Source organism: Caloenas nicobarica, chromosome 2 (genome assembly GCF_036013445.1).
Source record: "Caloenas nicobarica isolate bCalNic1 chromosome 2, bCalNic1.hap1, whole genome shotgun sequence".
Taxonomy (NCBI): domain Eukaryota; kingdom Metazoa; phylum Chordata; class Aves; order Columbiformes; family Columbidae; genus Caloenas; species Caloenas nicobarica.
This window is the reverse complement of record NC_088246.1, coordinates 112,427,583-112,454,640: the sequence shown is the minus strand read 5'-3', so window position 1 is coordinate 112,454,640 and position 27,058 is coordinate 112,427,583. Positions and strand designations below refer to the sequence as shown.

General features: G+C 40.5%; 1 protein-coding gene across 3 annotated transcripts in view; it reads left to right on the top strand.

Moving 5' to 3' along the window:
- Positions 1-7,566: 7,566 nt before the first annotated feature.
- ARHGAP28 (Rho GTPase activating protein 28) overlaps positions 7,567-27,058 on the top strand; it is a 76,720-nt gene continuing 57,228 nt past the window's right edge. For all 3 annotated transcript variants that reach the window (XM_065629500.1, XM_065629499.1, XM_065629501.1), the window contains exon 1: positions 7,567-7,836. In XM_065629500.1, coding sequence (XP_065485572.1) covers positions 7,706-7,836 — 131 coding nt within the window. In that variant the 5' untranslated portion in view covers positions 7,567-7,705. The remainder of the gene's footprint in view (positions 7,837-27,058) is intronic.

Here is a 27,058-nt window from a genome sequence, read left to right as displayed (position 1 = left end):
AGACATCCCACCAAAATTAGGACATACCCTCTGCAGAGAACAAATTGCTAACAGCCACTTGCAGTGAAGATGTGTAATTGCTGTGGCTCACGTGGTGTGTTCCCAATATCTCCTATCGTGGTTCTCTTTCTCATTAAATGTACTATCTTTTTCACCCATACCTTTACAAAAGTACTTTCCAAACTGTTGATTAATTCAGCTTCAACCTCACATGTGATTAGGGCACAGGACTGTGAGTCAGGCAGCTTAGGATTCTCGCTATGGTTATGCCACTCATTCTGCATTTTCCTGGAAAAGTCAGTTCAGTATCTCTGCTCCTAAAACACAAAGCGTTCGTACAGAGATTAATGAAATATGCCTTTCCCACCAGTATGTTTAACTTAGCAATACTATAAAGTAAATGCATACCTTTGATAATATTATTTCAAAATGCAAATGGTCATTAATAATTGTACCTTCAAGGGCTTTTCTGCTGCGTATTAAATAATTTGGGTATATTCAAACTTCTTTCATTTTAGCTTGAGAGCATTGTCTTCTTACTGTTCATAACGCATAGAGGCCTTAGAGTAAGGATTTAAAATTATAACAAATGTCATATAAATTATAGTTTTAAATTCGATAACAGAGATTTGAATTAAGTTTATTTGTGCCTCCTCTTACTGAAAAACTTTAGAGCCGATGTAAGTCAATAAACATCTATTTACTTTTGCAGCTGATCTAAATTTGAAATTACTAATTTATAAAAATATCTCTATCAAAATAAGAAAATCACTTTTGAATAGAACTCCATTCTGCAATACCTTAGATATTTAAAAGTACTGACCAAAATGCATAATGTGGAAGTTCACACATTCCCATTCATGACCATGACAAGTTTGAGTTTATTTGAAACAGAGAAAAGAGTGTTGCATGAAGTTCTCCGGTCTCTCTTCAGTATACACACAGATATTTCAGGAAAGATTTGAGGTATCATGTTTGCTGACCAATATATGAATAAGATTCCTCCAATGACCTCAATTACTAGTTTAGTGATGATATGGTAGTACTGTGAAGAAATCAGCAGATAAGAATGATTTCTTCATTTTTGCATAGGAAAGGCAAAAGTAAATTTAGTAATTTCAGGAATTCAAGTCATCAAGCCCCAGATTGCCGAAGAAGGATGAAGAGGGAAGCTATGCTTTGTTGGAATACACCGCTCTTTTCTAGAGGGAAAGGAAAATCTCAGGTTTCTCCTTCTGGGTGCAGATGTGGGAAATCCAGTTAATAGTGCTGTTGGAATCTTTATTTTTGAAAACCACAGCTCTTGATATTAAATGTAGAATGCAATCAATAGAAGATAGCTGATATTGACATGTCTCTTGCTGTGTGCCTGCAAAACACCGATGGTTCATGCTAACACCTCTCTACCTTGCTTCATCCATTTTTACACATATCCCCAAGAACAGAGCTCAAAGTCCAGTTCAATTAACAGAGCGGGGCTCTGGTGGCTGTCTCACTCAGTGCAGCTTCCCAATACAGCAGCAGAGCTGTGGTCTGCTGCTGGCCCCTGGGAAACAGACCCGATAACGAAATGACACCATGAAAGAAATAATTGGCAGAGTTATAGGGAAATACTGACTGTACCTTACATAAAGCCTTCCTGAGAAAGGGAGTGGTTTACAGGTTAAAAATTCTACAGAAATGCTGAATCGTAACAAGAAAGGGATTACAATCTTTTTATTAATAACGTTATCTTCAGATATCCTACCAAAGTGACACTGTAATGGCAAAGGTAGATGCATAAATCATTACCACCTTCACAAAACTGCATTTTGTTGTTCATAGCATTTAAAAAAAGGAATACCTTTTTTAAAAGTTAAAGCAGTGGCTAAAGGTAGAGGGGGCGTTATGTGTACATATACACATATCTTAAGAAAACATGTATATGTGTATATATATACATACACATACAGATGCCTAAGTATTTGATTGGCTCCTGGAAAACAGTAGTTTTTACAAGGATAATGTTATACAGCTCTGTCTGGTTGGCTTTTTACACAAGAAACTATTTTCCCATATATTTTTTCATTACTACTCTAATTGTATGATGTGCAATATAGAAATATTTATAAATATATATGTAATTTTAACATGAGGTCTCACTTTTCCTGTAACAAATGCAAATGCCTACTCCAATTCTGTTGTTTCAGAGGAATTAGATACACAAGTATTGAAAATGTTCATTGCTGTCCATCCCCAACCATTTTTCCCATTCCATGCTGCAGAGACCAATTCCCATTTTCAGCTTGTTTTTACAGTAACATTTTACAGAAGCAGCCAGTCTCTCCCAATGCTACTTTTCCTAACTTGGCCACATTACCACTCCTTCATGTAATTTTAACTTACCACCTCAGAACAACAGCAACAACAAAAACCCAGACCACAGCATTCAGCTGTGGATGTCAGCTGTCTCAGCTGAAGTGGTTAGATCAACATGTCATGAAGGAGCATGAACCTAGGGGATGAATGGAAGGATATGAGCTTTTTCTTAAAGTAAACCTCCAGGAAGCCCTATTGTGGCAGACAGATTAAGGAAGTTTCCTTTTCTGCGCGTAATTAACAAGGGAATAATATATGGGTAGTCTAATCTGGGCTAAAGAGAACCAACTTTTGAACTTCTAGAAAATAAATTAGGGTCATTGCTAAGCAAGCAGCTACATAAAATTGCCTAAAGAATTTTTTTCTATGCCTTTGTGTCTTTTTTAAGAAAAAAGAGTCCACATTAAATCACTCAGTTAAAAAAATGACCATGTTAAAGTTCACCAAAGTATGATGTATACTTACATTGGGCCTGGGACTGAAATATATGAAGCTATATTTAACAAAGATAACTCTTTTTTTATATTCTAATTAAAAACCTTTGAAACACCACCAATTGCTATGATACCTGATTTCTATTCTCTTTGCCTAAATAGCCTTGTTACTTAACCGGTTTGTAAAGAACAAGCAACAATTTTCTCAATGTTGTTTTTAAGATCATTTTGAAAAGACAAAGTAGAATAACAAAGATTTTCCTCTGATTTTGGGGGCTTTTTTGCTCATGAATTTTTCAATGTTCTAAAAGCAGTGGGTGTGTTTTGCTGCTACCAGTGAATCTCACCCATTCACTCACATTCCCAGCTGCCCACGCAGAGGTACATAAATACCTCATCTTTAGAGTGAAAATTAAAAAAGACTGTAATCCTTCCAGAATCACATGAATAGAAAGCACAGAGGCTAAATCAAGCATTAGAAGCTATCTTCATGATGTATAAAATTCTTTTAAAGGAAATAGACCTCAAGTCACAGTGAAAATTTTCCTGACACAAGAGTCAGACCTTTCTCAGAGCCTTTCGTCACAGAGGGTATTGGTACTGAGCAGCAGAAGACTCTCACACCACTGTCCTTTACTTTCATGTGACTTTGTGGGACTCCTTGTTTTCAGCGTCCAGGTGCTTTTTACCAACCCTTTGGTGTGGTGAGTCCTTCTGCCTCCATGCCTCACATGCCTCAAGCATCTTTCCATCCAAATGACAAATTAGAGACAAGTAAGAGATGCTCTTTTTTTTTTTTTTCTTTTTCCCCCCCAGAGCATGGAGAAATACAGTGCTTCTTCGGGTTTTGGTTTCTTTCACACAGAAAAGTACAAAATTTATTGCATAGTACAGCCTGAGCGAGAGGGATTAGGAAATTTAGGTACAGTGCTAGGATGACATTTTTCCATGTATTGCTCCACTCTATTTCTTTTATTTAATTGGTGAAAAATGCTGTGTTTTACACAGCTTCCTTTAAAACTTAATCTAACCCAAGTTCACATTAAACTGGTCCAAAATTAACTTCAAAGTTTTGCAAATTGTGTCCAAGTTTGGCCTGGCTAATTTAAGCTGGAAGCAAGCAACGAAATTCAATACCCAGAAATTTTTGTGTGATTTGTAGTTCAAAGGGGAATTTTGCACTTTCAAGGGCTTTGTGGATCTACTCCTATGATATAATGGTGCATTCCCCCACCATCTTGGGACAAGAAGCCCTAGCTGATAAATCCCATCCCTCTCAGTGACAGCCCCCCTTGGACTTAACCAGAAAAGGGTGTTTAAAATCTGTGTGAAAAGTGTATTAGTTCCTTTCTAAGCTATAGACATTAAATTTGCCACACAAAGGCTGCCCATCATGTCACTGCCACTAATAGTTACTAACTAATATTATGAAAAAAATACATTTTATTTGCACCAATGAAAATCTGTTTTTTCTTCTCAGTAAGCATTAACTTGTCACTGTCTGTGTTTATACTTCTTTTATATGGCTGTCACAGGTCTTCTTCAGTGGAAGAGCTGAAGACTTCATCATACAACTATACAGCCAGTAACTTATGTTTATGAAATGTTAGGTTTGTAAAGGTTTTTCACTCCTAGTTCTCAAAGTCTGGGCCAACTGATCCATATAAAACCAATTATTTTTCCAAATTTGTGAAAGTGCAAAGCACACTCCCTGGGCACAAGCATAAAGTAAAATTCAAAATCACATTGTCCTTGCCTACCAAACCCAAGGGAGCTGCTCACGGGTCCACTGGCTACAGACTCTCCACAGATTCTTCTCTGCTGCAACTTCAGTTTACTGGTTGCCACTGAAAACATCCTCACGATATTCTCACCAAACCAGCATTTCCAGGTTATTTGAAAGGTCTGTGGAACAATTAACTACTCGAAAGAATAATTAGAAGTGTGATAGTCCTGAGTACTCCATGATCTAGTATTGAAGAGGATCCTGTAGAAAGACAAGCATGTTGGATTAAGATATTTTCCTAATTGCTTCTTTAGAAACCAGGAGAACAAATTCTCCTTTAACTCAGGGAATTGCACAGATAGAACTGAAGGAGGAATCTGGCCCACGTTGCCTTGTATACTTTTCTAATAGCTGTATCACTAGGCCAGTTAAAACTTTGCTTAATGGCTGATATGTATCTCTAGTTAATTTGGTATCATTTTTAGTTTTCAGTAATATGCAGTTGTCTAGCCCCAAGAGCTGTTATGTATATAAACATTTTTAGCTCCCAGATTGAAATATGTATTTGGCTGAATAATTTTCAAAATATCTACTCGTACTTGTGCCAGTCTGCCATTTCCATACAAGACTCCAGTTTATGCGCAAACACTTTATAAATCCCCAGATAAAATCTTCCATGTTTATTTTCCTTAGAGAGAAAATCCCATTTAATAAGTGTGGGCCTCTTTTCTTTATATACATTTTATGTTGAGAGGCTAACTGTATTCTTTTCTAAGTCATATTGGTGTTTGTGGTTTTTTGTGTGTTGTTTTTTTCTTATTATGGGAAAAGAGGAAATAAAAATAATACTAAAAATACATGGTATTTTTACTGTGGGCATTATCTACATATAGCCTAAAGAATACAATCATCATTTTGTTGTCTGATGGTACTGGAGAAAGTCTAGTTCTATGATGCTAGGAAGGGGAGAAAAAATATTTTCCAGGAGTTGCAACCAATATTTGTCTGCGGTCTGATCTCCTAAAGGACACCTATTCTGTTTGTGACAGTGTTTGGTGCCTTCCACTATGTGTGTTTCCTCAGATGATTACTTCCTTGAAGTAAATTGTGTAGAATGCCCTTAAAGGGCGTCAGAAGGTATTTTATAATCTATATTTATAATTTTTTCATTCTCAGTATGATACACATATTTTGATTTATCAGTTTTCAAAATACCTATTTGCACTTGTGCCAGATATAAACCTATATTTAGAATTTCCTCCCCCTCATCAGACAAGTGGGGTACCCACCTTCTGGTCCAGGAAGAGGAATGTAAAGCCAGGGTAGGGAGGGGAAAAAATCACATTTGCAGCAGCATCCCTGGTCATCCAGAAGCCAGACATCAACTTGGCATTCAGCCAGTGATCTACAGGGTTGTAGTATGAGATCCATGGTGGCATCTATCATAATTTTTCAGATCCTATCCCTCTCCTGAATTGCGTTCACTCAGTCCTCACTGTCGGCACCGTGGAATATAATCCTGACACCATGTGCCGTAGGGAATGCTTCCACAATTATCTTAGAGCCTTGTCCTTCATTTCTAACATACATATGTGGCTGCAGGGTGGCTCCCAGAGGGCCTCCACGCTGCCATGGAAGCAACCATGATTTTATCCTGTGCAACCTGGCTTTAAAATATTTAATCCAGGACATGTTAACAGCATAGCAAAAGCAAGCCTAGAGGCTCTGCATGTTCAAATATTTATGCTTCCTGGGTGAGTCTGGCAAGAAGTGCTGCCAAGTGTACTGTTATCAGTGTCCTATGCTGGCTAATTTAAAATTAACTTGGGCACTGCCTACATGAGTTGCAGCAACATATTTGACTGAAACTGTCCTGCCCCTCCAGGCAGGATACGGAGCTCAGGGGGAAGGTGGAGATGAGATTAATCATTTTTGTTCCCTTCAAAACCTGAACTGCTTTGCCAGCTGGAGGGGCCAACAGTGTAATTTAGGCAGCCCTAAAAGAGCATCCAGGAGAGCACCTTCCCTCCAGGGGGATGGCAAAGAGAAACCTGATGGGCATTTTGCACAACTCCTGCACTGGCGACCCTGCCCCAAGCTGTGACAAAGCTTCACAGGGGCTGATGTGTCACCCACGTGCTCACAAGTCGCTCCGAGAGCTGAGGCTCATAGAGTAAAATCAAGGACATCCTTCCTGGGATTTCACAGGTAGAGAAATTTTTCAGGAACAGGTATTTTATCAGAAACATTTATTTTCAAAAAGCCCTAGACACTGAAGAAGTGGGAGAGGAAAATAAAGGCCTGCCTGAGTTTTCTCATTTTGTTTACAGAGTTTTCTCCGGGTGTTATTCCAGAGCTGAACCTCAATATTTTGCTTGACTGTTTTCTTTCAAGAGAAAAACATTCAATTAGCATACAGAGATTAAGTGCAATCATGAAAAAATATCAACTGCCTGGGAGTGTATTTATTTATGTGATTGCTCTAGATGAACACACACTATTGTAAAAAAAATTCACTCATTTCCCGGTGCTCTTCTAATTATGTACACAGCTGTATCAGGAAAAACAAAAGATTAATCTGGTTTCAGGAGAAAGCAAGTGCGGTTCCCTGCCGCAGAAATGATTCTGCATGTAGGAAATCAAAGTTCCTGCTCCTTGATAGTTTAAACAGAGAAGAGCCCGCTCGGTTTCTGAATCTCTCGTGTAAGCAGCTTAAATGTCACTCTCTGCTCTGCCAAATCACTTTTTGCGTTTGAGTTGTGCTCTCCACTCGTCCTGCTGCTTAACCAGCAAATAATTTTACTTGGTCGAGCCTATTTCAGGAGCAGGATAAGAAATTGGCTCTCAAAAGGAAAGGAAAAGAAAGCAAGCAAGAAGTTTTCCCGGCGGTCGCTCGGTGCCGTGCAGGATTATCTCAGGTTTCTAGTTTCCTAGGAACGTAGTAACTTCCCTGTGGGTTGTTTTGTGGGCGGTGTTTTTGAATATATGCTAATTCAGCTTTCCTGACGGGGAGAGGAGCCGTGTCTCGCTCACACGGCTCTCCTGACAGCAAACGGTGGCGAGAGGCTGCGAGGGAGCCAGGCCACGCTCTGGCGCTCATGACAGGACCCGTCGCCCTCCTGCCAGGGCCCATCGGCACACCCCGGTCACCGGCCTTTGGCACCGGCAGCGGGGCCGACATGTGCCTATGACCATGGAGATGAAGGACTCGGGCAGCGTGGTCCTGACAGCCTACCATCCCCACAGCCCCGCCAGGATCCCGGGCATGGAGCAGAGCTTTGTGCAGGACATTCCCCCCGGCCATTCGCCCACCAGCAGGTAAAGCCTGAGGGATGGGGACCAGCGCCGTGCCCTGCAGTTTCGCCAGGGTCGGTCATGGTTTTTGCTGGCTGTATGTCAGCCCGAGAGTGTTTCCCGAACACTCGGCCACTTTGCAAGCACTTTGCTCTTGCACGTTTCTCGTTACTCGCCGCCAGCGGGGAAGTGATTCAGCCCAGTGCTGCTGGTCAGGACTGGGAGGGGGAAACACGAGTGCTTATTTTAAATCTTGTAAGTCAACAACTCAGGTCAGTTTCCTGCCCAAGATACTCAACAAGACAATCCCCAAGAAAAAAAAAGCACGTGAATCAGGCTTCTGCTCAGGTCGTTTAGGACCACGTTACACAAAGTGAGAAGGCTGGAGTGACTGAGCCTGGCTCTAAGAAAGCTGATTCTGGCTTTGGTTTATAGGATTTTTTAATTCCTTTCCCATTCACCCATCAGGTCAGGACCAGCTCTTGCCTTTTTGTGAAATTGCAGTTGCTACTTTGCACACCCACATGCACAATATGGGAGATTGCATGGTTAAAGACTTAATCTAAATAAGAAAATTCCTTTGTGTTGCAGGAAGCTAAGTATTGTCTTAATTAATGCAGTCGTGCGTATGTTTACTTCCCTGCTCTGTAAGAATGCCTGTATTTGCACAGTTCAAAAATAGCAGTTTGGTCAATTTTATTGTTTTAGAAAATCTGACCTTTTTCCTAAACATACGTGTCTGGGTTTTGCAATTTTCTCCAAAAGAAGTAGTATGAAAGTTCATACTGCAAAAAGTTGAAGAAAGTAGGAAATGCTATTCTGTGGCTTGACCGAAAAAATGAGAACTGAAGTCTTAGGAAACAGAAGATGTCTTTATCCCCAGGAATTAAGTCTGTGTCTTCTCTTAATAAAAATAATGATATTTACTTCATATTGTTTATTTATAGCCTGATAGCTGTTTTGTTTTCATTGTCATTATTTAGGTTAGCTGCATCTTCCTGTTCTTTGTGTATTTCCCTGGCTGTCTCATAAAGATAACGCCTTTGTTCTGTTAAACTGTTGTTTGAGAGCAGTACCAAAATACACAATTTCACGTTAAGAAAAGAAACACAGTCTGGGCTTTTAGACGTGGTAAGAATGGCATTTGCTGCTCAAAACAGAGAACAGTGGTTTGGCATTGGGTTACTGGGGAGCATGTCATTTCTTCCCTAAGGAAGAATGCTAAACTGGATCTCCCTTTGAGGAGAGCAACGGAAATGTGGTGGTTTGCTGTTTCTTGTAGGTGTGCTAATTGTTTTAAAATGCTCTTGAAACTTAAGCTCAGGGTGTATGAGGGTTTAAATCACATACGTGTCACCTACGGAAAGCAGAAGTGCAAATTGCAGTTCCTGAAAGTAAAAAAGAAAATAGGATCCTGGCATTTAGATGAGGAACATGTTTTGGAAGCTCCTGCCGTGAGGCAAAACCATGTGTCCCTCTATATGTCTATGTGTCCTTAAGATTTTGGTGCTGTCTGCCTTTTCTTATCTTCCACCTCCTGCAGCTGTCTGATAGCAATCACCAAATTCTGCCATATGGGCAGTCAGTGACCGTCTGAGTTTCCAAAGCCTGTTCAAGAGAGGGATTTTATTAACCCAGCATGCAGTCCTCTGGAATGCAGAATCCATGAAGGCAAATGCACTGAGAGTTTTAGCAAATGGTAAAATAGGCTCTGGCTTAATCCCTACTTCATCTTCTAAGAGCTCTTTCCTGGACTGCATTTTCTGTATAGTTTTCTCTGCCGCCACCCTAATGCAAGAAGCTCCACTACAGACTCTGTCTGGTGTTCCTTGATCCCTGGGGCAGCCACCCACGCCACAGCATGCTAATTCCTTGACTCTCCAGGAGAATGATTTGAAAAAGCATGCAAAGAATAAAGGTGTTAGTCCATTTTTTGTTTAATAACAAAAACAGTTGGGACACAAGCTTGACTTTCCTCTGAATTTTGTTGGGTTGAGTTAGATGTAGCTCTAATGAAGTCCATACTTCAGGTATGTATCTGTGAGAACAGAATCAGACTTGCATATTAGCCTTCAATTTGATAAACTGCTGACAAGTTCTTTTTCAGCTTAGGGATCAAGATCTTTCATTTTCTTTCTCGCCTCCAAACATCTCTCGTGCTTTGGAGTGATGTTCCCTTGATGTCAGAAGAACAGCTCCATTCACCAGAGTCAGGCTTGGATATAAGTGTCTCCCAGCAATGTTTTCTCTTGCAAACACTTTCACTTTGGGAGCCTTCTAAGCAGAGATTTCTCACAGAAAGGGGAACCTAATGCAGCCTCAGTCGGCATTAAACTGCTCTGTTTCCCACTATTTAAAAAGGCCCTGATTAAAAAAAAAAGGAAATATTTAAGTAGCCATCATGAACCTTTAAACGAATTACTATCTTGAAACACTCTTACCAATCCAAGTACACAGCTGAGAAGCCCATGGACAGCAAAGTTTACACTAATAAAATAACTTAGATGCATCACACCACTGGGACTCACATCCATTTACAACTCTTGAAGGGCCAATAAGGCAAGCATCCTGTTCACGTCTAAAACACACACCACCAGCATCAGCATCAGCATGAAGTATAGCAGCCACAATTATTTTCACTCTTAAGCCCAGTGGGAGGAAGGTTGTTCATTGATGGGCTGCAAGTAGGACAGAAAAATATGCACTTTAGCTTCTTCGAATGGAAGATGCAGCAGTGTGCAATGACAGATAGCAAATTCATAGCTGTAATGAAGGGGAGGGAGAGTGCAATGTTAGTTTAACTATGTAGTGATGCCATCACCAATCTGCAAAGGAGAATTCTACCTTCCAATTTTACTGTTTGATAACATTAATAAAATGATTAAGAAGAGGAACCACAAATTCCAGCCATTCTCCATAACAAGAAAGCATCAGGGGGACTAGTGATAGCTATACTTAAATATCTCCTCCTCAGCTATCTATATCATTCATTTCTATCTTAGTCCTTTTGTTCCATCTGGCAGACTTACTTTACTAGTTCCATACATGGGGTGAGCCCTGAAAACTGCACTATTGACTTCGCTAGATGTCCAGGAGAATTCTCCAGTCAAATCTTCCTTTTATTCTATTAATGTAACTAGGAAGTTCATTTTCCATTTTTCTCATGTGATGTTCAGGTCCTTTCTCTTCACTTGTCATCTGGTTTGCATGATTGCCACTGTTACTCACATTTATATTTTTCATATTTTTTGCTTATTGCCTTTAAGAACAAGCTGTTGGGGAGACCTCTATTTTCTTTGCTTGGCAATTAGACTAATTCTACGGCAAATGAGCATAGTGGGAAAGGTTCCTGTGCTCGTGGTATCCCTCTCAACTTTTTAAATCCCATTTATTAGAACTCGGATGTCACAAGTACCAGCATCAAACACCCCAGAATATCGCACCATCCCTTTCAGTACATATACTACCTCAGTGCAAAGGTGAAAATGCTGATTTATGTTAAGTAATTATTAACTTTTCCATTCTCAACTCAGAGAATAAAGTAATTTCTAGTTGTGCAGAAATACTGCTCCTGGATTATATAGAGGAAAAGTGAGGCCACAGTCACAGGTCTTCCTCACATCTCCTTTTTATCCTGCTAGGAGAAGCTAGGAGAAGTTATTCCTGTGCTCAGAGGAAACAGGCATGACCTCTGTGCCAAATGGCCAGTGAGCTCTCTGAGGTAATTAAGCAATTAGGGGAGTACAAAGCATTCCTAAGTGAGTCATGCTCAAGCTTTTCTTGCCTCAAGTACGACAGAGAGTTCCTCAGCCCGTTTGTTACTAACATATCTACCAGCGAAGAACTTGTCCTGCGCTACAAATCACAGATATTTCCACTGCAATGAGTGTTTTAGGCTTATATGTGCATGAGATACGAATCAGGGGAAAGAAAAAGCACGTTCACATGCTTTGTTCCTGCAGAATGGGTTTAGAGCAGTTTTAAAGGGCACATCAAGCTGTTTACACATAGAATAAACATCTTTATAATCAATACTCATGCAAAGAGCAGCATATATGCTACAAAACGTAGGAGCATGCTACATAAGGAAAGGACAAAGTGGATTTCAGCACCACTGAACAATGCAGCCAAGACCCCTTCTTGGCTTCTCCTCTAGTCAAGGGCAAGTCTGGCACATCCAGTTGTCTTAGGGAAATGCCTTTCCAATGTCTTAATGTTCAGCACATCTCCCTCCTCCTGCTGGCAGGAGGTGACTTTTAGGCAGACATCACTAAACTGTAGAATAAAAAAAAAAAGACAGGAATAGTTTCTAAAGTTTCCTTGAGTTCCCTGCTGGCAGCTTCCAGAATCCCTACTCTCCAAGGCTAAGACTTGCATTAATTTGGACAAGCATGGGAGCGGATCCCTTTGCAATATTCATCCTGTCTTGTGAGCCTCAAGGCATGACAGAGCTATGTCATGGTGAGGTAAAGTGTCCTGAAACAAAGACTGTTTCTCTGGAAGTAAAAAACTGGAGGAGCAGCCTTTATGCACTGAAATTTGCCTTGTGACAAGAGGAGCTCTATGAGCAGTTCAGGTTTTATCCCAACAGAAGCAGATTTTATCGCACTGAAGTAAGGTCTGTACGCCCTGAGGCTGGGTGATCTGGGTTTAGTTTCAGTCAACACTGATTGAGCAGCTCCCCTGCTCAGTTATATACAAGTGATGTCAAGAATGTCTTCTAAGTGATGCAGGATAAACAACCTTAGGTATTTTGGATGTTTATCTCACTCTACCACAAACTTCCGCAGAAGACAAAAATAAAAAGCTGGCTCCTTTTGCACAGTAAAACTCTAAATGACTTGGGCCTCTTGCAACAACTTGGACTTAAAACCTATGAAATTAAGATTTTAAAATGTACTAAAAGTGGTAAAAGAAAATCCCACAAAACAGTGATCTAGTAAAATACTGTATTGGCACAGGTTGGGCAAAAAAATACATTTTGTGGAAAAAACACTTTTATAATTTCTAGCACCTTCCTAAAATATGATTTTTAAAGTATATTTTTATAGCGGCTAAGAATGATAATTCTTAATAAAACAGTTACCAAGAGGATACGTATAAATAAGTCAGACAATAGTAGACATGATTTTCCTGTAGGTTTTAGAAATGCCTACAGAATGTCCTTTGGGAGCCTCACTGAGGAATGTAGTATTTATAGCCAGTTCCTCAGGTTATGGTTGAAACTAGAGTTGGCTTCTCTGGTTTCTTTTTAGTTTGGTGCTCCTGCTGCTCTCCCTGGTACCTCCATATGCAGAGCTGATGGAAAACATCTGGCACTGTCCCTTTGATCATTCTGTTTGGTTGAGCATTTAGCCAGCTGCCCCATTCATTTTTTAACTAAGTCACTTATCTCTGATTACAGGAGGATTGGAGCTGCTTAAAAAAATTTTTAAAAAAAGTAGGACCTGAGAGCCCTGCATGCCCTACACAGACACCTTCAGATTGCATCTGGCAGACTGACAGCACTGGCATAACAAACAGCCAGGAATAAAGAACTGTAAAGTGTCATTTTTGCACAGGAGATCAAAATAATACAATGTAAATGTGTGAAAAATGTACAGTGGTGGGAACTGCAAGACAACTATGGAATACTAGTAAAAGTCCTAGCTAGGACAGTATCTGAAAAGCATCTGGTTAGCACTGTACAAATATAGAATCACATCCTGAAATAATGCGGAGTATCCATAGCAAACAGTCAAGTTAACATCCTGGATTTTGGCGAACAGCAGCCACTTGGCCCACAGCAGTGCTTTGCTCCAGCTGGCCAGGCAGCACTGCAGAATGAGGCCAGGAGGCAGCACATCTGCCATTGGGGTTGGAACGTGTTCTTTGCAGCCTTCAGGTACCACCGTGATGGGACAAGAGTGTCCAGGGTCACGTCCCAAGCTGGTGACCGAAGTCAGGCATCCCATCTGGCATCTTGGCACCTTGGCCTTCCTCCTTCTTTTTGTCTCAGTGGAAACATTCCCTGTTGTGGTTTTCCAAGTCCTGTTGTGTGTGCCAAGGACTCAAAAGAGGGAGACAAAAAGAGAAAGCAAGGGGATGGGAAGAAGAGGGCAGCAAAGGAAGGCAGGAGAAGGACCATCTTCACAGGCAGGTGATCTAATTCTCCGCCTTGTGTGCAAATAAAAGGAACTGGAGAGGAAAAAGAAAGATGTCCCAAAGGATGTTGTATGGTGAAGCCATTCACAGCGGACCCCCAAATCCCACATGTGGCAATAGGTTTTGGAATGGCATTTAAGTGGTGATTTTGAAGTCAAAAGCTGAAGTGGTTTAAAAGACAGGTTGTCTGAAAGAGAACCCCTACTACCATGAAGGATTATTTTAGCAGAGGTCAGTAGAAATGCTTGAGTTGTCATCCCTTGTAATTAATGCAAGGGAAAGACTGGTGCTCTCTGAGGGACCTCTCGTCTCTGTAATTCATTTTTTCCTCTGCCTATATCTGTTAACTTTCCAGGTACTGCCAGGGTCTCTGAGGGGAATGGAAAAAACACTGAAGCAGGGAGCCTATTATCAGCTTGTGCATTTGAAGATGGTTATGTTTTCTTATTCAGGATGCTACGTATAATAATCGGTTATGTAAGCCTGTAGGATTTTCAGATGTGCAAAATCATACAGTTTAGGATGGACCTATGCTGGATGTTTAGACAGAAGAAGGCTGAACAACAGAAAGACAGTAGCCTTTGCTACTAAGTGTTGCTTTTATTGAATTTCCACCTGAGGGCTATATGAGCCATTTATAACATCTCTTTTTGTAGAAGTTGTTCTGAGCATATAATGAGCAAAATAATGATCATAAGTCTTTTTGTGGAGAAAAGCCCTATCAGTGAAGAGAGGCAGAGGGGAGTATAAATTGAAAACCTATACTGGATGTAGAAGTCCAGCTGGGTTCACATCATTTACCAGCTGAAAGACAAGTAAAGCAAGACGCAAGCTGGGCAACTGTGTTTTAAACATATGTGAGCAAAACCTTGGGACATCAGAGCTCAGGTCACTCTCACAGTTTGCTACCAGAGATGGAAGAAGCTCTAGACCTTTAAGTCCTCATATTTTACTACAGCTAACCAGAAAAAGACTAGCTTCCCAATGGACAGATTTGAGCAGGGAATAGCAAATTTGTACAAGGCCTGAGTTTGACTCACTAAGTAGTATGTTCCTCACTACTTACACCCCTGCAGACATCAGAGAGTCTGCAGTTACCCAGACTCTGGGTCAGTCTATGCAAACTCTAGGTATGGTGATGAAGAGCTTTCTCCCCATCAGTTTCTCTTTCTCTGGCTAATAAAAGCTCAGAACAACATATCATCCAAGCTTATTTTCTGGCCCAGTGATGATCATACCTAGTGGTCAAAAGGGAATCTAAAAGTGATAATGTCAGATCCTTTTTAAGGTTAACATTAGTGTGAGAGCAAGAACTGGATAGTTATAGCATTCAATCTAACATGAAATGCTCTGTCTCTTTTATACTCTAATAAAAGGTCAATAATACATCCTGCAGTGGAATATCAAGTGGAGTATGAGCCTTGTTTATGCACATGGACTGAGCTAATGGATACTTAGGTGTAGTAACGGAGGTTTTACCTCTGAATTTACTGGAAATGGAGTCAAGCCATCAGAACTCAGATCTCTTTGTCAATAACTTTGCTTACAGGGCATGATCTGATTGTGCTATCTCTTGTCTCAACACAGATTGACTTCCTATTTAATAGGATTCTTGCAGAATAAGACATCTTGCAGAAGTCTTAGATAATTGAAACATAATGGTGTCTAGGACTGTCTTCTTTTTGCAGTAGTTCCCTCTGTTATTCAAACATTTTGAAAACTCGAGTTCTACATATTCGCCTGGATGTATCAGAGACGAATATAAAATCTTTGCTGTAGTTACAGGTGGAACATGGAGCAGGGGAGCCTGGGGCATCCTCTGAAGATGTTTTGCCCATTTCTGGGCCAGATGGTGCCCAGATCACACATGTGCAAGGAAGTGAAAGGAAACCGGGAGCTTATCCTGATGAACAGAGAAAAGGGAAGCCTTTGTACTCAGACTGCAGCAGGATTTCACATTGAAAGTGATGGCTTTTGGAGGGAGGGTGAGCAGAAGGAAGCAGGGACAGCTGGCCAAGCACAGGAGAGGGGTCTTTTAAATATGTGAGAGTCTTTAGTCGCCTGCTGAAACGGTTGTGTTCGCCTTGTGTTAGGTCCTTCTTACATCTTACACTCAGAGGATGCACTTCCCCATAATCCCCAGTGATCTGCTGCAATCCTTTGATGCTGCCTTGTTTGCTTGCTTTCTTCCCTCCTTTCTTTCAATTATCAAAAGCAATTAAACCACAAGAATTTAAGTATAACATTACTGGAAATGTGAAGTTTCTGAAAGTATTAATTTATTCTTATATATGTGCATATACAGTATGTACCAGTCCATAGGTGTAGAGTGAAGCTTAAGGCTACCCATGTCTCCCTGGCAATTCACAGAGTATATGGCACTTATCCCACGAGACAAAAATTAGCTGGAATCTTCTTCAAGTGTATTTCTACAATCCAACTGTTTCCTCTGAGGAAGAGTGGCAAATAAAAATAAACAAACAAAGGAATCTACTATGTCAATTTTTGAAAAGCCTTCTTCAACATACAGGGCCTCCATGTTCTGTATTTAGGAAGCACACCACAGATTTTTGGGAGGGACATTGACTCTGCAGCTGTTTTGTGTGGTCAAGATGCATTTCATCTTTAATTGACTCCATCTTTTGTGACTTTTTTTAACTGCTGAATTTTTTTAACAAGACTTAGCTAACTCAGTCCTGAAGTTAACAATGCCATACTAAGCAATGCAGTAAGACCATGCAAACCAAACCAGCTTGCCTCAGCCTACACTGAATACAAGTAAATCTGCAGTTAATTATGTTAATGTGCCATAAAACAATGACTCACTGTAGTTTTAAGTAATCAAGCAGTTGTATGGAGAGTTTATAATCATAGGATGTTCTTGGAGGCTCATTTTCTCTTTTCAGATTCAAACATGGGGTGTGATATTCATGTGGGTAATGGGGATGTCTGTAACCAATACTGTTAGTGCCATCAAGAAATCTAAGAGATACGGTGAGCTGTAATTTTCAGAGTTAACCTTCTCCTGCTTACCTGGAGACTTACCGAAGCAAGAGGTACAGTGCTTTTTTATTTAATTCACAGCCCTTTTTTTTTTTCTCTCAGACACAGAACACTGAAATTTATGTACTATCAGTATTTGAGGGCCAGTTGTGATGTCTGTATTCTGACACCTACTGAAAATCTGTATTAGAGGCAAAAAGGAACCGGATAAACCAATGGAAACAAATTTTAGATGTTCAGTCTGACACCGTAAGGTTTAACAGCAAAGTAATATATCCATGGCTTCAGTGAATTTCACGATTACCAGGTAACAATTACAACACAGGAAATCAGGATGTCTTTTTATGGGGTGGCTGCATGCAAATCCAACCTCCCTTTGGCTACGTCCAGGAGCTATACAGCGATGTTAGCACAGCTTTTTGCCCAAGCCAATACGCAGGTGCAGCACCACACAACACAGCTGTAGGGCTTCTGGCCCCAGGGAGCCTGTTCCCAGCCTGCTGACACAGCTGTAGGTGGAACATTGAAGACTGGAATTCAAAATGTTTGGACTAATGCTTCAGAAGTGATAAGGAATTAAAAAAAAAAAGGTATGTTTTTTTCTGAACAGGCCACTCTGCTGGTGAATAAGTTAAGGCTGAGTAATTTCACGTCTAGATGCTTAAAGTAAGCAGGCGGAAAGCTGTACTGGAATTTTCTCAAATAGTTTGCAGGATGAAACTTTATTCGACTTGAATCATAACAGAATATCTCATTCATTTGTGCAAATCAGATTCCTACTAGAGCAAAACACATGGGAGAGGAGTGGTGCTTATGATATTCAGTTAGAAAAGCTTATTGATAACACTATGACAGTATTCTTCACCTCAATCCCTGCAGACTCCAGCAGAAGACTCAAGTATACAGCAGGGAGCCAGAAGTAGTCCTGCTGAATAACTTTAAAGAAAATTTTAAATTTTAATTAAGTTAGATTTTTTTCTCTGAACTTAGCTAATCTGTGTGAAGAGTAGAGTTCTGATTTTCCTGGAGAATAGAGCCTAAAACATCTTTTATTTCCTAAACAATAGATAGGCCAGTCAGCATCTGACTATCCATTAGAATCCCTTTCTAATTAAATCTCATCAGCTGGATCAGGAAGATGATGATGTTCAGAGGCTGAATTGAACCACATTCAAACACTGTAAATAAGGTTCATAACCTTTATTCTTGAGCTGTCAGCTCAGCCTTTGGTTTCTGAATCATTTCATGGCATTGATCCAGCGCTTCAGTTATGCTGAGAAAGACATTGACCACTGCATAAGTGGGTGGAAAAACATCATTCAACAGTTAGCTGGGTATATCTGCTGAAAGTATGTCTGTAATTTTGTGAAGGAGATGGTGTTACTAAGAACAGATTGGTTTCTGAGACTGCCTTGAGCCCAGCCAGCTGTAGTTAAACCCTCAGAAGCTAACAGAGTGCATTCCTAATTATATCAGTGGAGTGGACAGCTAGATTAAGTTACCTCCTTTGAGACTGTTGGTGATGAGTTTCCATCACGGGGATAGATTTTATACTTCATCCAAGCCAAGGGGGACCTCAGGCTGTACAACAACAGAAACGAACCAATCACTGAAATGATATGCATCTGTGGGGCTACCCTAAAGTCCGCAGATATCCACACCCCATGAATTTACTGGACGTAGCAGCAGCATTAAGATTTGATAGGCAATCTTTGAAGACTTCAAATAAATTTAAACTTACTATTGTATTTATCTTAGACATTAAGTAAAGCATTTTGCAATAGGTACCAGAAACAGCCAGGAAAATGGTAGATAGTAGGAAGAGTTTTTTTCAAATATCTTTACAGAAATGCATATTCATGGTTTTGGCCATCTTCACACGGTCTTAAAACATTCACTGACGTCAATATACTTAAACAACTGGTATAGCTGAAGATAATAAGCTCAGTATTTATTTTTCTCCGCTTCTCTGTGATCTATATTTAGTTAAAAACTTAATACCACTCTTCCATCACTTCCGACAACCTGTAAACCTATAAAATGAGTAATGCCCCATAATGTGGTTACAGCAGATCAACTTTAACATCTTCTGAAGATCACTTGAAAGCAATGAGTAGATAGCAAGGATAAACAATAAACAACACACACCTATGGTGAGAGGAGTGACATATTCTTACAGAAGGGGAGGAAACCCCTTAATCTTCAATATCAACTTTACATTTTATGAAAAGAATTTGCTTACTTTGCAAAACTGTTGCTGTGCATTTTATGTTTGGAAGATGTAAGGAAAAATCCTGTTTGCTTAAGTTAACATTTTTGCTACCATTGTTTTTTCTCACATTTAAACCATGTTACCGAAAGTCAGAGAGATGATACAGTGCTCTGTACATGTCACCTGGAAAATCCTGTTTAGAATTATGTGGTGTGATGGGTCAATCAGATAAGTCACGTCTGTAAAGAGTACATGTTTATTTTAATTGTTGACCCGTAGAGGTTATAGGGAGTTGAATCTTTGGATTATAAATGCAATTGACATCTCACCACATTTAAGGCTAGATCCAAAACTCCTTTTGGTGGCAGTAGGCTTTGGGCTTGCCTCTAAAGATAATGTCCCCGCAACCAACTCTATATCCTTGATATACGTTGCAGTGTTCCTTTTTGGTCGTTTATCCTATTCACTCTATTATCTTATTTTAAAACTCTTAAACTCCTCACAGGGATGAATCAGTTATTGACTTTCCCTGTAGTTACATTTCTATTGAATCCACTTTGTGCATTTTGTGACTTTGATAAAAACAATAAACTTAGCCAAAAACTACTGAACTACACAGGAAAGATAACTGAGTGGGGCAATTCTGTAATGGTCACTCATGATGGAAAAACTTAGCAAATTCAATGGGATATTTTTTCCTATTAGATTCATCATAGTCACTTTTTTGGATTGCCCTCAGAGAAACATACTTATGAATGGAAATATTATCACAAGTCAGCACTGGACCCCAAAATCCAAAGAAAACAATGAAGCAGCACAGACTTTCCTTCCTATTCTGATTGCGTCACTGGAATCATTGCCTAATAAAGGGATTTTGTTTGAAAAAACTTCCTTCTGTGTTTTTTACAGTCCTGTGTGTCTGCATTCCTGTTCATTTGTCTGCTTGATTAGCTGAAATCAAATACAATGATGCAGACCTCCAAGCAGTTATAAAAACTCAAAGTGAGCAATACTAACAGCACAAAAAAATATTCTACATTGCAATCTTCATGGGAACTTCTGTGCAGAAAGCAAAAGAGCTGATGCAAAATCATGTATGTGTTTTTCCTTCGTGCTATTTTGTCGTTATGTAACTGCGCGGAAGGTTGATCTTCAGCAGACTTCAAATAGCCCCGTGGGCAGGTGACAAAGGATGAACTGTTGGTGTCTCTGCCTGGTGCACAGCTATCCTCTGGCTTGCAGCTGGAAACAAGTGGCTAGATTTTAAGAAATTCTGTAAGTATCAGGTTGTGGGACTTTTTTTCTTCTACTTGTGATATTCTCTTTGCTGTTGATATTCCTTTTGACTATTAATGACTTGCTCTTTGGTGGTTTTGCAATATGTCCTGTAGAATTTGAGAATGGGAAAGGTATTTCGATCTTTGCAGCTGATGTTGTACCTTCTAGAGATGAATTATTGAATTGATTCTGATCATAAACATCCATGTAAATGGACAGAAATATAATTATTTGGGTGCCTAAGAGAAGCAGATCGGTGGAGTTTTATGTCATCCTATCCATATTTTCATAAAGTGTAGCTTATGTCAAGATAAGATAAGATAATACAACAACCAATCATAAATCTAATCAAGAAATCTTCCAATCATGACAAAAATCTAAAGTAACTCAAGAGAAAACTCAAAACATAAGGATAAAGTGGTGATTAGTAAAGGAAATAGGAAGCACATAGGTGAAAAAGAAAACATCTAAAATCTACTTTTATGACAGCCACGCTTTCATGTCACTGTTTTTGCTACTCAGATGAGGGGATTTCTTTGAATTTGTATTGTCATCAAATAAAACTTGGCCAGTCAGTCTTCAGAAATGAGATACATTCGACAGCATCGGAAGAGATCTTGCTCAGTAGATACAATCTTCCATTACGAAGTAGCACAGTGAAGGATAGACCAAAACCATGATGAAAGTAGATGAAAAATCATGCAAAATTCTTTAGTTGAAGTTTATTTTAAATGAATCTCAACTTCAACACCTAGTTTTGATGTGCTGCTTTATCTAAATTACTGATTTAATCATGCATTTGTTGAAATCAAAGCTGTTGAAAAGTTCTGTAATTGCATTATGTGGAAAAAAAAGTTTTTGACTAGAATATGAGATACCGATTGTTGAAATCAAAAGTTACTTGGACATCTAAAGAACTAACTAAACACACTAACGTCACTAGGCACTTTAACAAAGAAAGCATAAGAAAATACACATTCCATATACTAGATTTGATGTGGAAACTTTTTTGAAAGGTCAAGTCTGTACATTCCTTTGATGCAAACCTTGAAATGCCTCAGGTCAAATTATTGATTACACTGTGTGTTATCTGACTATTATCCTATACAATATGTAAATAGGAAAGGCCTGCTTCCCTGGAAATTATGATAAGAGAGTAGCTTCTTGGTTATCTGCGACCCCATGCTACAATCCAATGTTTGCTTAATTAAAATGGAATTAGTTTATTTTGCATGACAAAACCAATCAGATATCTTGAGTGAGAATTCTTAACTTACACACTTCTACTGTCTGTACCATAGAAAGTTTTCTGATTTGCTCTGTTTCTAAGCACTTGGAACACATTTTGATGGATGGGCTGGTTTTAACCCTAATGACAAGATAGATAACAAGAAAAATTCTGTGGATCCTTTGAGTTGCTGAAGTTGTTTAATCTTCATCGGATGCAAACTTTATCACAAGCTTATTCTTAGTAGTGCTTACCCTGTGTTTTCTGAAGTGTTTGCTGGGCCTGATTCATGCATTATTTATAAATATTCTGTTTCATATTGAGTTGAATTGTACTTTTGTCACAGACGGACACCTGAAGGAATTAATTGTGTTGTCCAATTGCTCTAAGTCATTTCTAAGCCCGACTGTGGAATTCAGGGGTGCTCTGGGATCCTCCCCATCCATCTCCCAGTCCAGATCATTGCCTCAAAATGTTACAGTGAGACCAGAAAACTTTTCCCATCAGTTGTCAGAACGGTAGATTTGCCTGTGGCCAATGTATGGACTGGAAGTGTAGGAAAAACAAACAAAATAGCGGTCTGAAGACCTGTGTACCTCCTGGACCTCCAGAGACCTGCTCTTAGCATGGGGCAAATAAGAAGTAACATGACTAGGCTTTTAACTCTTTCATGGCAGAATAACTCTGGATTATACTACATTTGCCATGGACTAAACTTTCACATGATAGTTTTCCAGCACTAGCAAACAACATTATATTTCTAAGTTCTTAAAATAAGATGCATCTGAAACTTTCCCTTGAACTCCATAACTGCACCTAAATAAGAAATTTTCTTGGGTCATAAAAAGATATGAAAAAAAGGGGGCATTAGTGCTTCCTCATGTTCCCACTGTCACCTTCTGAGTTAGGAAAAAATACTTTTTTAATTCATGTATCTTTAAAGTACTGGTCCATAGCAGTCAACTGTCGACATCTTAAATAACAGTGCAACATCAGGCATCCTCACTAAAATGATCGTTGAACAACTTTTGATTTATATTAGCCATTTCTCTGGCATAATCATTTGTCAGTGGAGGATCCACAGCACGAATAACTTTGAGGAGAACATGTGCTAAATTCATTTAAAATTTCTCTCCAAGGCCAGGAGAAGATGAATGCACTCATGAAAGCAAAGGCCTGGTGCGTCTGCCAGCTCCTTTTCCAGTTGCCTAAATGCTAAATTGATCCCAGAAACTTCCTCACAAGTCTCACTGTGTAGCCCACATGTGTGCACAGCTCCAGCACAAGCGATGGCTGGAGCCTGCGAATGGCAGATAGCCCTAACCTGTCTGGCAGCCGTCAGCTTGCCCTAATTTAGGCTCCAAGGCTTGGACTTGAGCCCGGACTCCTCTGTCTTGAGTGTTAGCAGTACCAGCAACACAGAGGCAGAGGCTCGCGTCCCACCTCGGCTGCTCGCTGTGCACTCCCTGCAGGAAAGTGGCTCCAGCTTGGATGACTTCCAGTTGAGCAGCACTCAGTTTCAAAAACATCCATGTAAAACCTGGCATGTGCACAAGTCACAGGTCTGAGGAAGTTCTGGAGATAGTTGTAACTGTTCTGGAATGGAAGAAGAGGAAAGCCAGGAGCTTGTTTAAAAAAATAAAGTGGCAACAAGGGTTTTATTTTCTTCCTGCTGCCTTCTGGCAGGTGACCTCAGTGGATGTGTGAGTGCTGAGCACTACATGGCAGCAACCTCGCTTCAGTTCAGTTAGAACCTGGCTTATGAACAGGCAAAGAGCCATCTCCCATTGTCCCTGCTCAGCCATCCCCCTGCAAAAAACCCCGAAGGCATCAGAATGACCTCTGATGCAGGCAGCGATGCTCTCAAACACAGTGGCACACTCAGCACACTTATTTGGGAAGCTCATTAGAGGACAGAGTCAGCATTTTCCATCCTTCAGCAGCTCCAAACTCCTGATAGTCCTTGTCCATGCACCGCTGATTAAGTTAGAACTGAGTTAAAAACAAGCAGCAGTTTTCCCAGATCTTGCTTTACAGAATCACAGAATTACAGAATGGTTGAGGTTGGAAGGGACCTCTGGAGATCATCTAGTCCAACCCACCTGCTAAAGCAGGGTCACCCAGAGCAGATCGCACAGGAATGTGTTCAGGCAGGTTTTGAATGTCTACAGAGAAGGAGACTCCACAACCTCTCTGGGCAGCCTGTTCCAGGGCTCTGGCACTCTCAAAGTAGTTTCTTCGCATATTCAGAGGGAAACTCCTATGCTTCAGCCTGTGCCCATTGCCCCTCATCCTATTGTTGGGAATCACTGAAAAGCATCTGGTCCCATCCTTTTAACATCCACCCTTGAGATGTTTGTAAGTGTTGATAAGATCCCCTCTCAGCCTTCTCTTCTCCAGGCTGAACAGACTCTCAGTCTCTCTTCATAAGAAAGGTGCTCCAATCATCTTTGTAGGCCTCCACTGGACTCTTTCTGGTAATTTCTTATCCTTCTTAAACAGGGGAGCCCAGAACTGGATGCAGTACTCCAGAGGCTGCCTCGCCAGGGCAGAGTAGAGAGGGAGGATAACCTCACTCAGACCTGCTGGTCACACTCTTCTTAATGCACCCCAGGATACAATTGGACTTCTTGGACACAAAGGTACATTGTTGGCTCATGATCAATCTATTGTCCACCAGGATGCCCAGGTCCTCTGCAATGCTGCTTTAGTATCATGCTCGTGAAAAGATTATAAGGGGAAATTTTGGTACGTTGTCCTCATCTCCCATTGCACATGAGAATTGTTTTACAAAAAAGGCAAAGCAAGAAAGGAGGAAATAAGAGAAAGAGGGAGAGAGAGAAGTCAAAATGCAAACCAAAGAGCTTATTAATATGACAAAGCTAAAACAAAGCCATCTGGTTTGTATCTGGTCCCAATTTGGAGCTTGATCCTGCTGGGTACCTAGTGCTCAGGCTGTTCCCTGGGGCATTCTCCAGAGCGCACACAACACTGGTGCTTTACTGGATTGTGGCCAACATGCTGAGCACCTCACAGGAATCAGGCCTTGCTTAATATTTCTGGTTTGTAGAAAAAGCTCTTTCCAGCTCTGAGCCCTGGCACTTCTGACTCAGAGTTTCCTTCCCCACCCCACTCCAACCCTCATATTTTTTCATTCCTATTGTGAGTAGTCAGTGCCAAGCAGGCTTAGGATACAGGTTGCCCACCATGGAAACTCCAGTATAGGCAGTCAGCCTCTGACAAGACTCCAGGGGACAATATTTTAGCCTGAACTAAGGTCCTACCTGAAGTTATTCAAAACTCCTATTCCTTTTGCTGAGCCCATAAAAAAGAAAAACTTCAGAGGAGAAGGGATAGCGTGTAATAAATTCTCGGGCATTGTCAGCATATATCCCAAAGGAGCAATGGGCTGTTAAATCAAATTAAAGAAATCCCTAGAAAACCAGGACTCGTGATGTCCCTGACAGTGTATGCTGCATGATATGCTTCAAGTCAGTAACTCTAAATGTGGCTGTCACCACAATGTGCACCTTCCATGCACTCAACTTTCACTTCTTTCCAATAACAGTGAATCTTTGCAAAGAGCAGATGTAGATTACAGTTCCTAAGCAAATTTTCAAATTTTATAGCCAGATCTGTAACCAGTCTAAAAACTGTAATGAGAAAGGGATGACAAAGCAAGCAGAGACACTTTTTGCTGTCATTGCAAGTCTGCTCAAAGTTTTAGTTTTAGGGTCAGGCTGCATAATTCCCCTCTCAGTTGATTATTACTCAATGCTTTAAAAATCCTTGAGGTGTACACATTCACCGTAGTGTGCTGTCTCCAGTGCTCCATACCCATTTGTGCATCCATACATATATGAGTGTGTGTTAGTCACCTGCAGTGCATGAGCTGTGGTACCAAAGTGCAGACACCCAGTATTTCAGCCATGTGCAAAACCACGATTCCCAGTCACACCACCCCTCACTTTTCCCCTGCTCACTCTCTGATTCCCCTGCAACAAAATTTTACCAGCGTTGCAAACCTCCAGCCATCTTCAAACAGCTGCTACATTCTGTAAGCAGTTTGCCAGAAAGAAAAACAAAAATAAAGGAAATATTTACCTCTTTTCCTCAGTTATAAAATTGGCCTAGGATGCGGAAAAGACAAAGTATATGCCTGGATCACTGATTAGATTAAAGACTTGTCTGTCCACACATATGACCATACCCTCCAAGGCTAGAAATAATTCTTTACTGGACCAGAATGCTATGCCTTGTGGGACCCAAGAGAGCAGCTTCAAAATTGCTATGTAATTGAATAGGGGAAAGACACTGAATTTTTCTTGTTATTTTTATGTTTTTCTTATCTCCCTAACTTTTTCAGTTTCTGTAGTAAGAAAGTAGCAATTCCATCTTTGAAATGTAGCATATAAAATGACATTTTCTGCCTGAGCTGCAATCAGGATTTGGCCAGGGAGCAAAAGGCTCTGCATGGGCAGAGGTGGGTGGAGGCTCTTGCTGGTAAACAGCATTTTTCAGTGTAGCTGGTACAAAGCACAGCACCCAGGAGGCTTTTGCTTCTGATTCGCACCTCCAGTGCATAATAATAATAGTAATAATAAAAGCAACAACAACATTTTCACAGCACACAGAAACAAGTGCAGTAAGCAGAAGCAGCATAAGCAGCAGACTGAAATTTCACAAATGCTGTAAACAGGCCTCCATGTACGCTGGAATTGGGCCAAAATACTAGAAACAGTACTGCGGCCCTACAAAGACATGGCCCGGTGGGATCACATGGGATGTCTCTGGCACCCACAGCCCTGACATGGATGCTGGTGAGGCAGAGGGTAAGGGAACGTCTTCATGAGATAGCTCTTGTACACATCCTGTGTGCATGACATTGGCAGAGATCACTGTCGTCCCTTTAAACTGCATGTTTTTTCACATCTGCCATAACCCACGGCTAAGTAAGTCAATAATGCATGTCCTATAAGACATAAGTTGCCCTCTCAGCTCATACGAATCTGCAAAAAAGCAAGAACAGGGGCCACGTGAAGCATCCATCCATCAGAGTATCTGAAGAGGGCTGCCTGCAGGTGAGAGACCTGGCAAAGGAGGCTGTTACTGCAGCTTCGACACTGCTGCCAGGAAAGCCTTTCGAAACATCACCTCTTATCAAATATCTTGAATTTTCCCTTTCTCTGATCCAGCACTTTCTATTAGTGATAATTAGCATTTTTGTTCTGTGTTGCCAATGCCAGAAAAACCCTGCCGGTGAAACCACTGGCACCGGGGTTGGCACCAGTTGTTCCATGAACAACAGGAAGCTGAAGCGCTTTGCTACAAGGGAGAGTGCTCCAAGAGGAAATAATTGTCAGATGATCATCTTGCAGGCC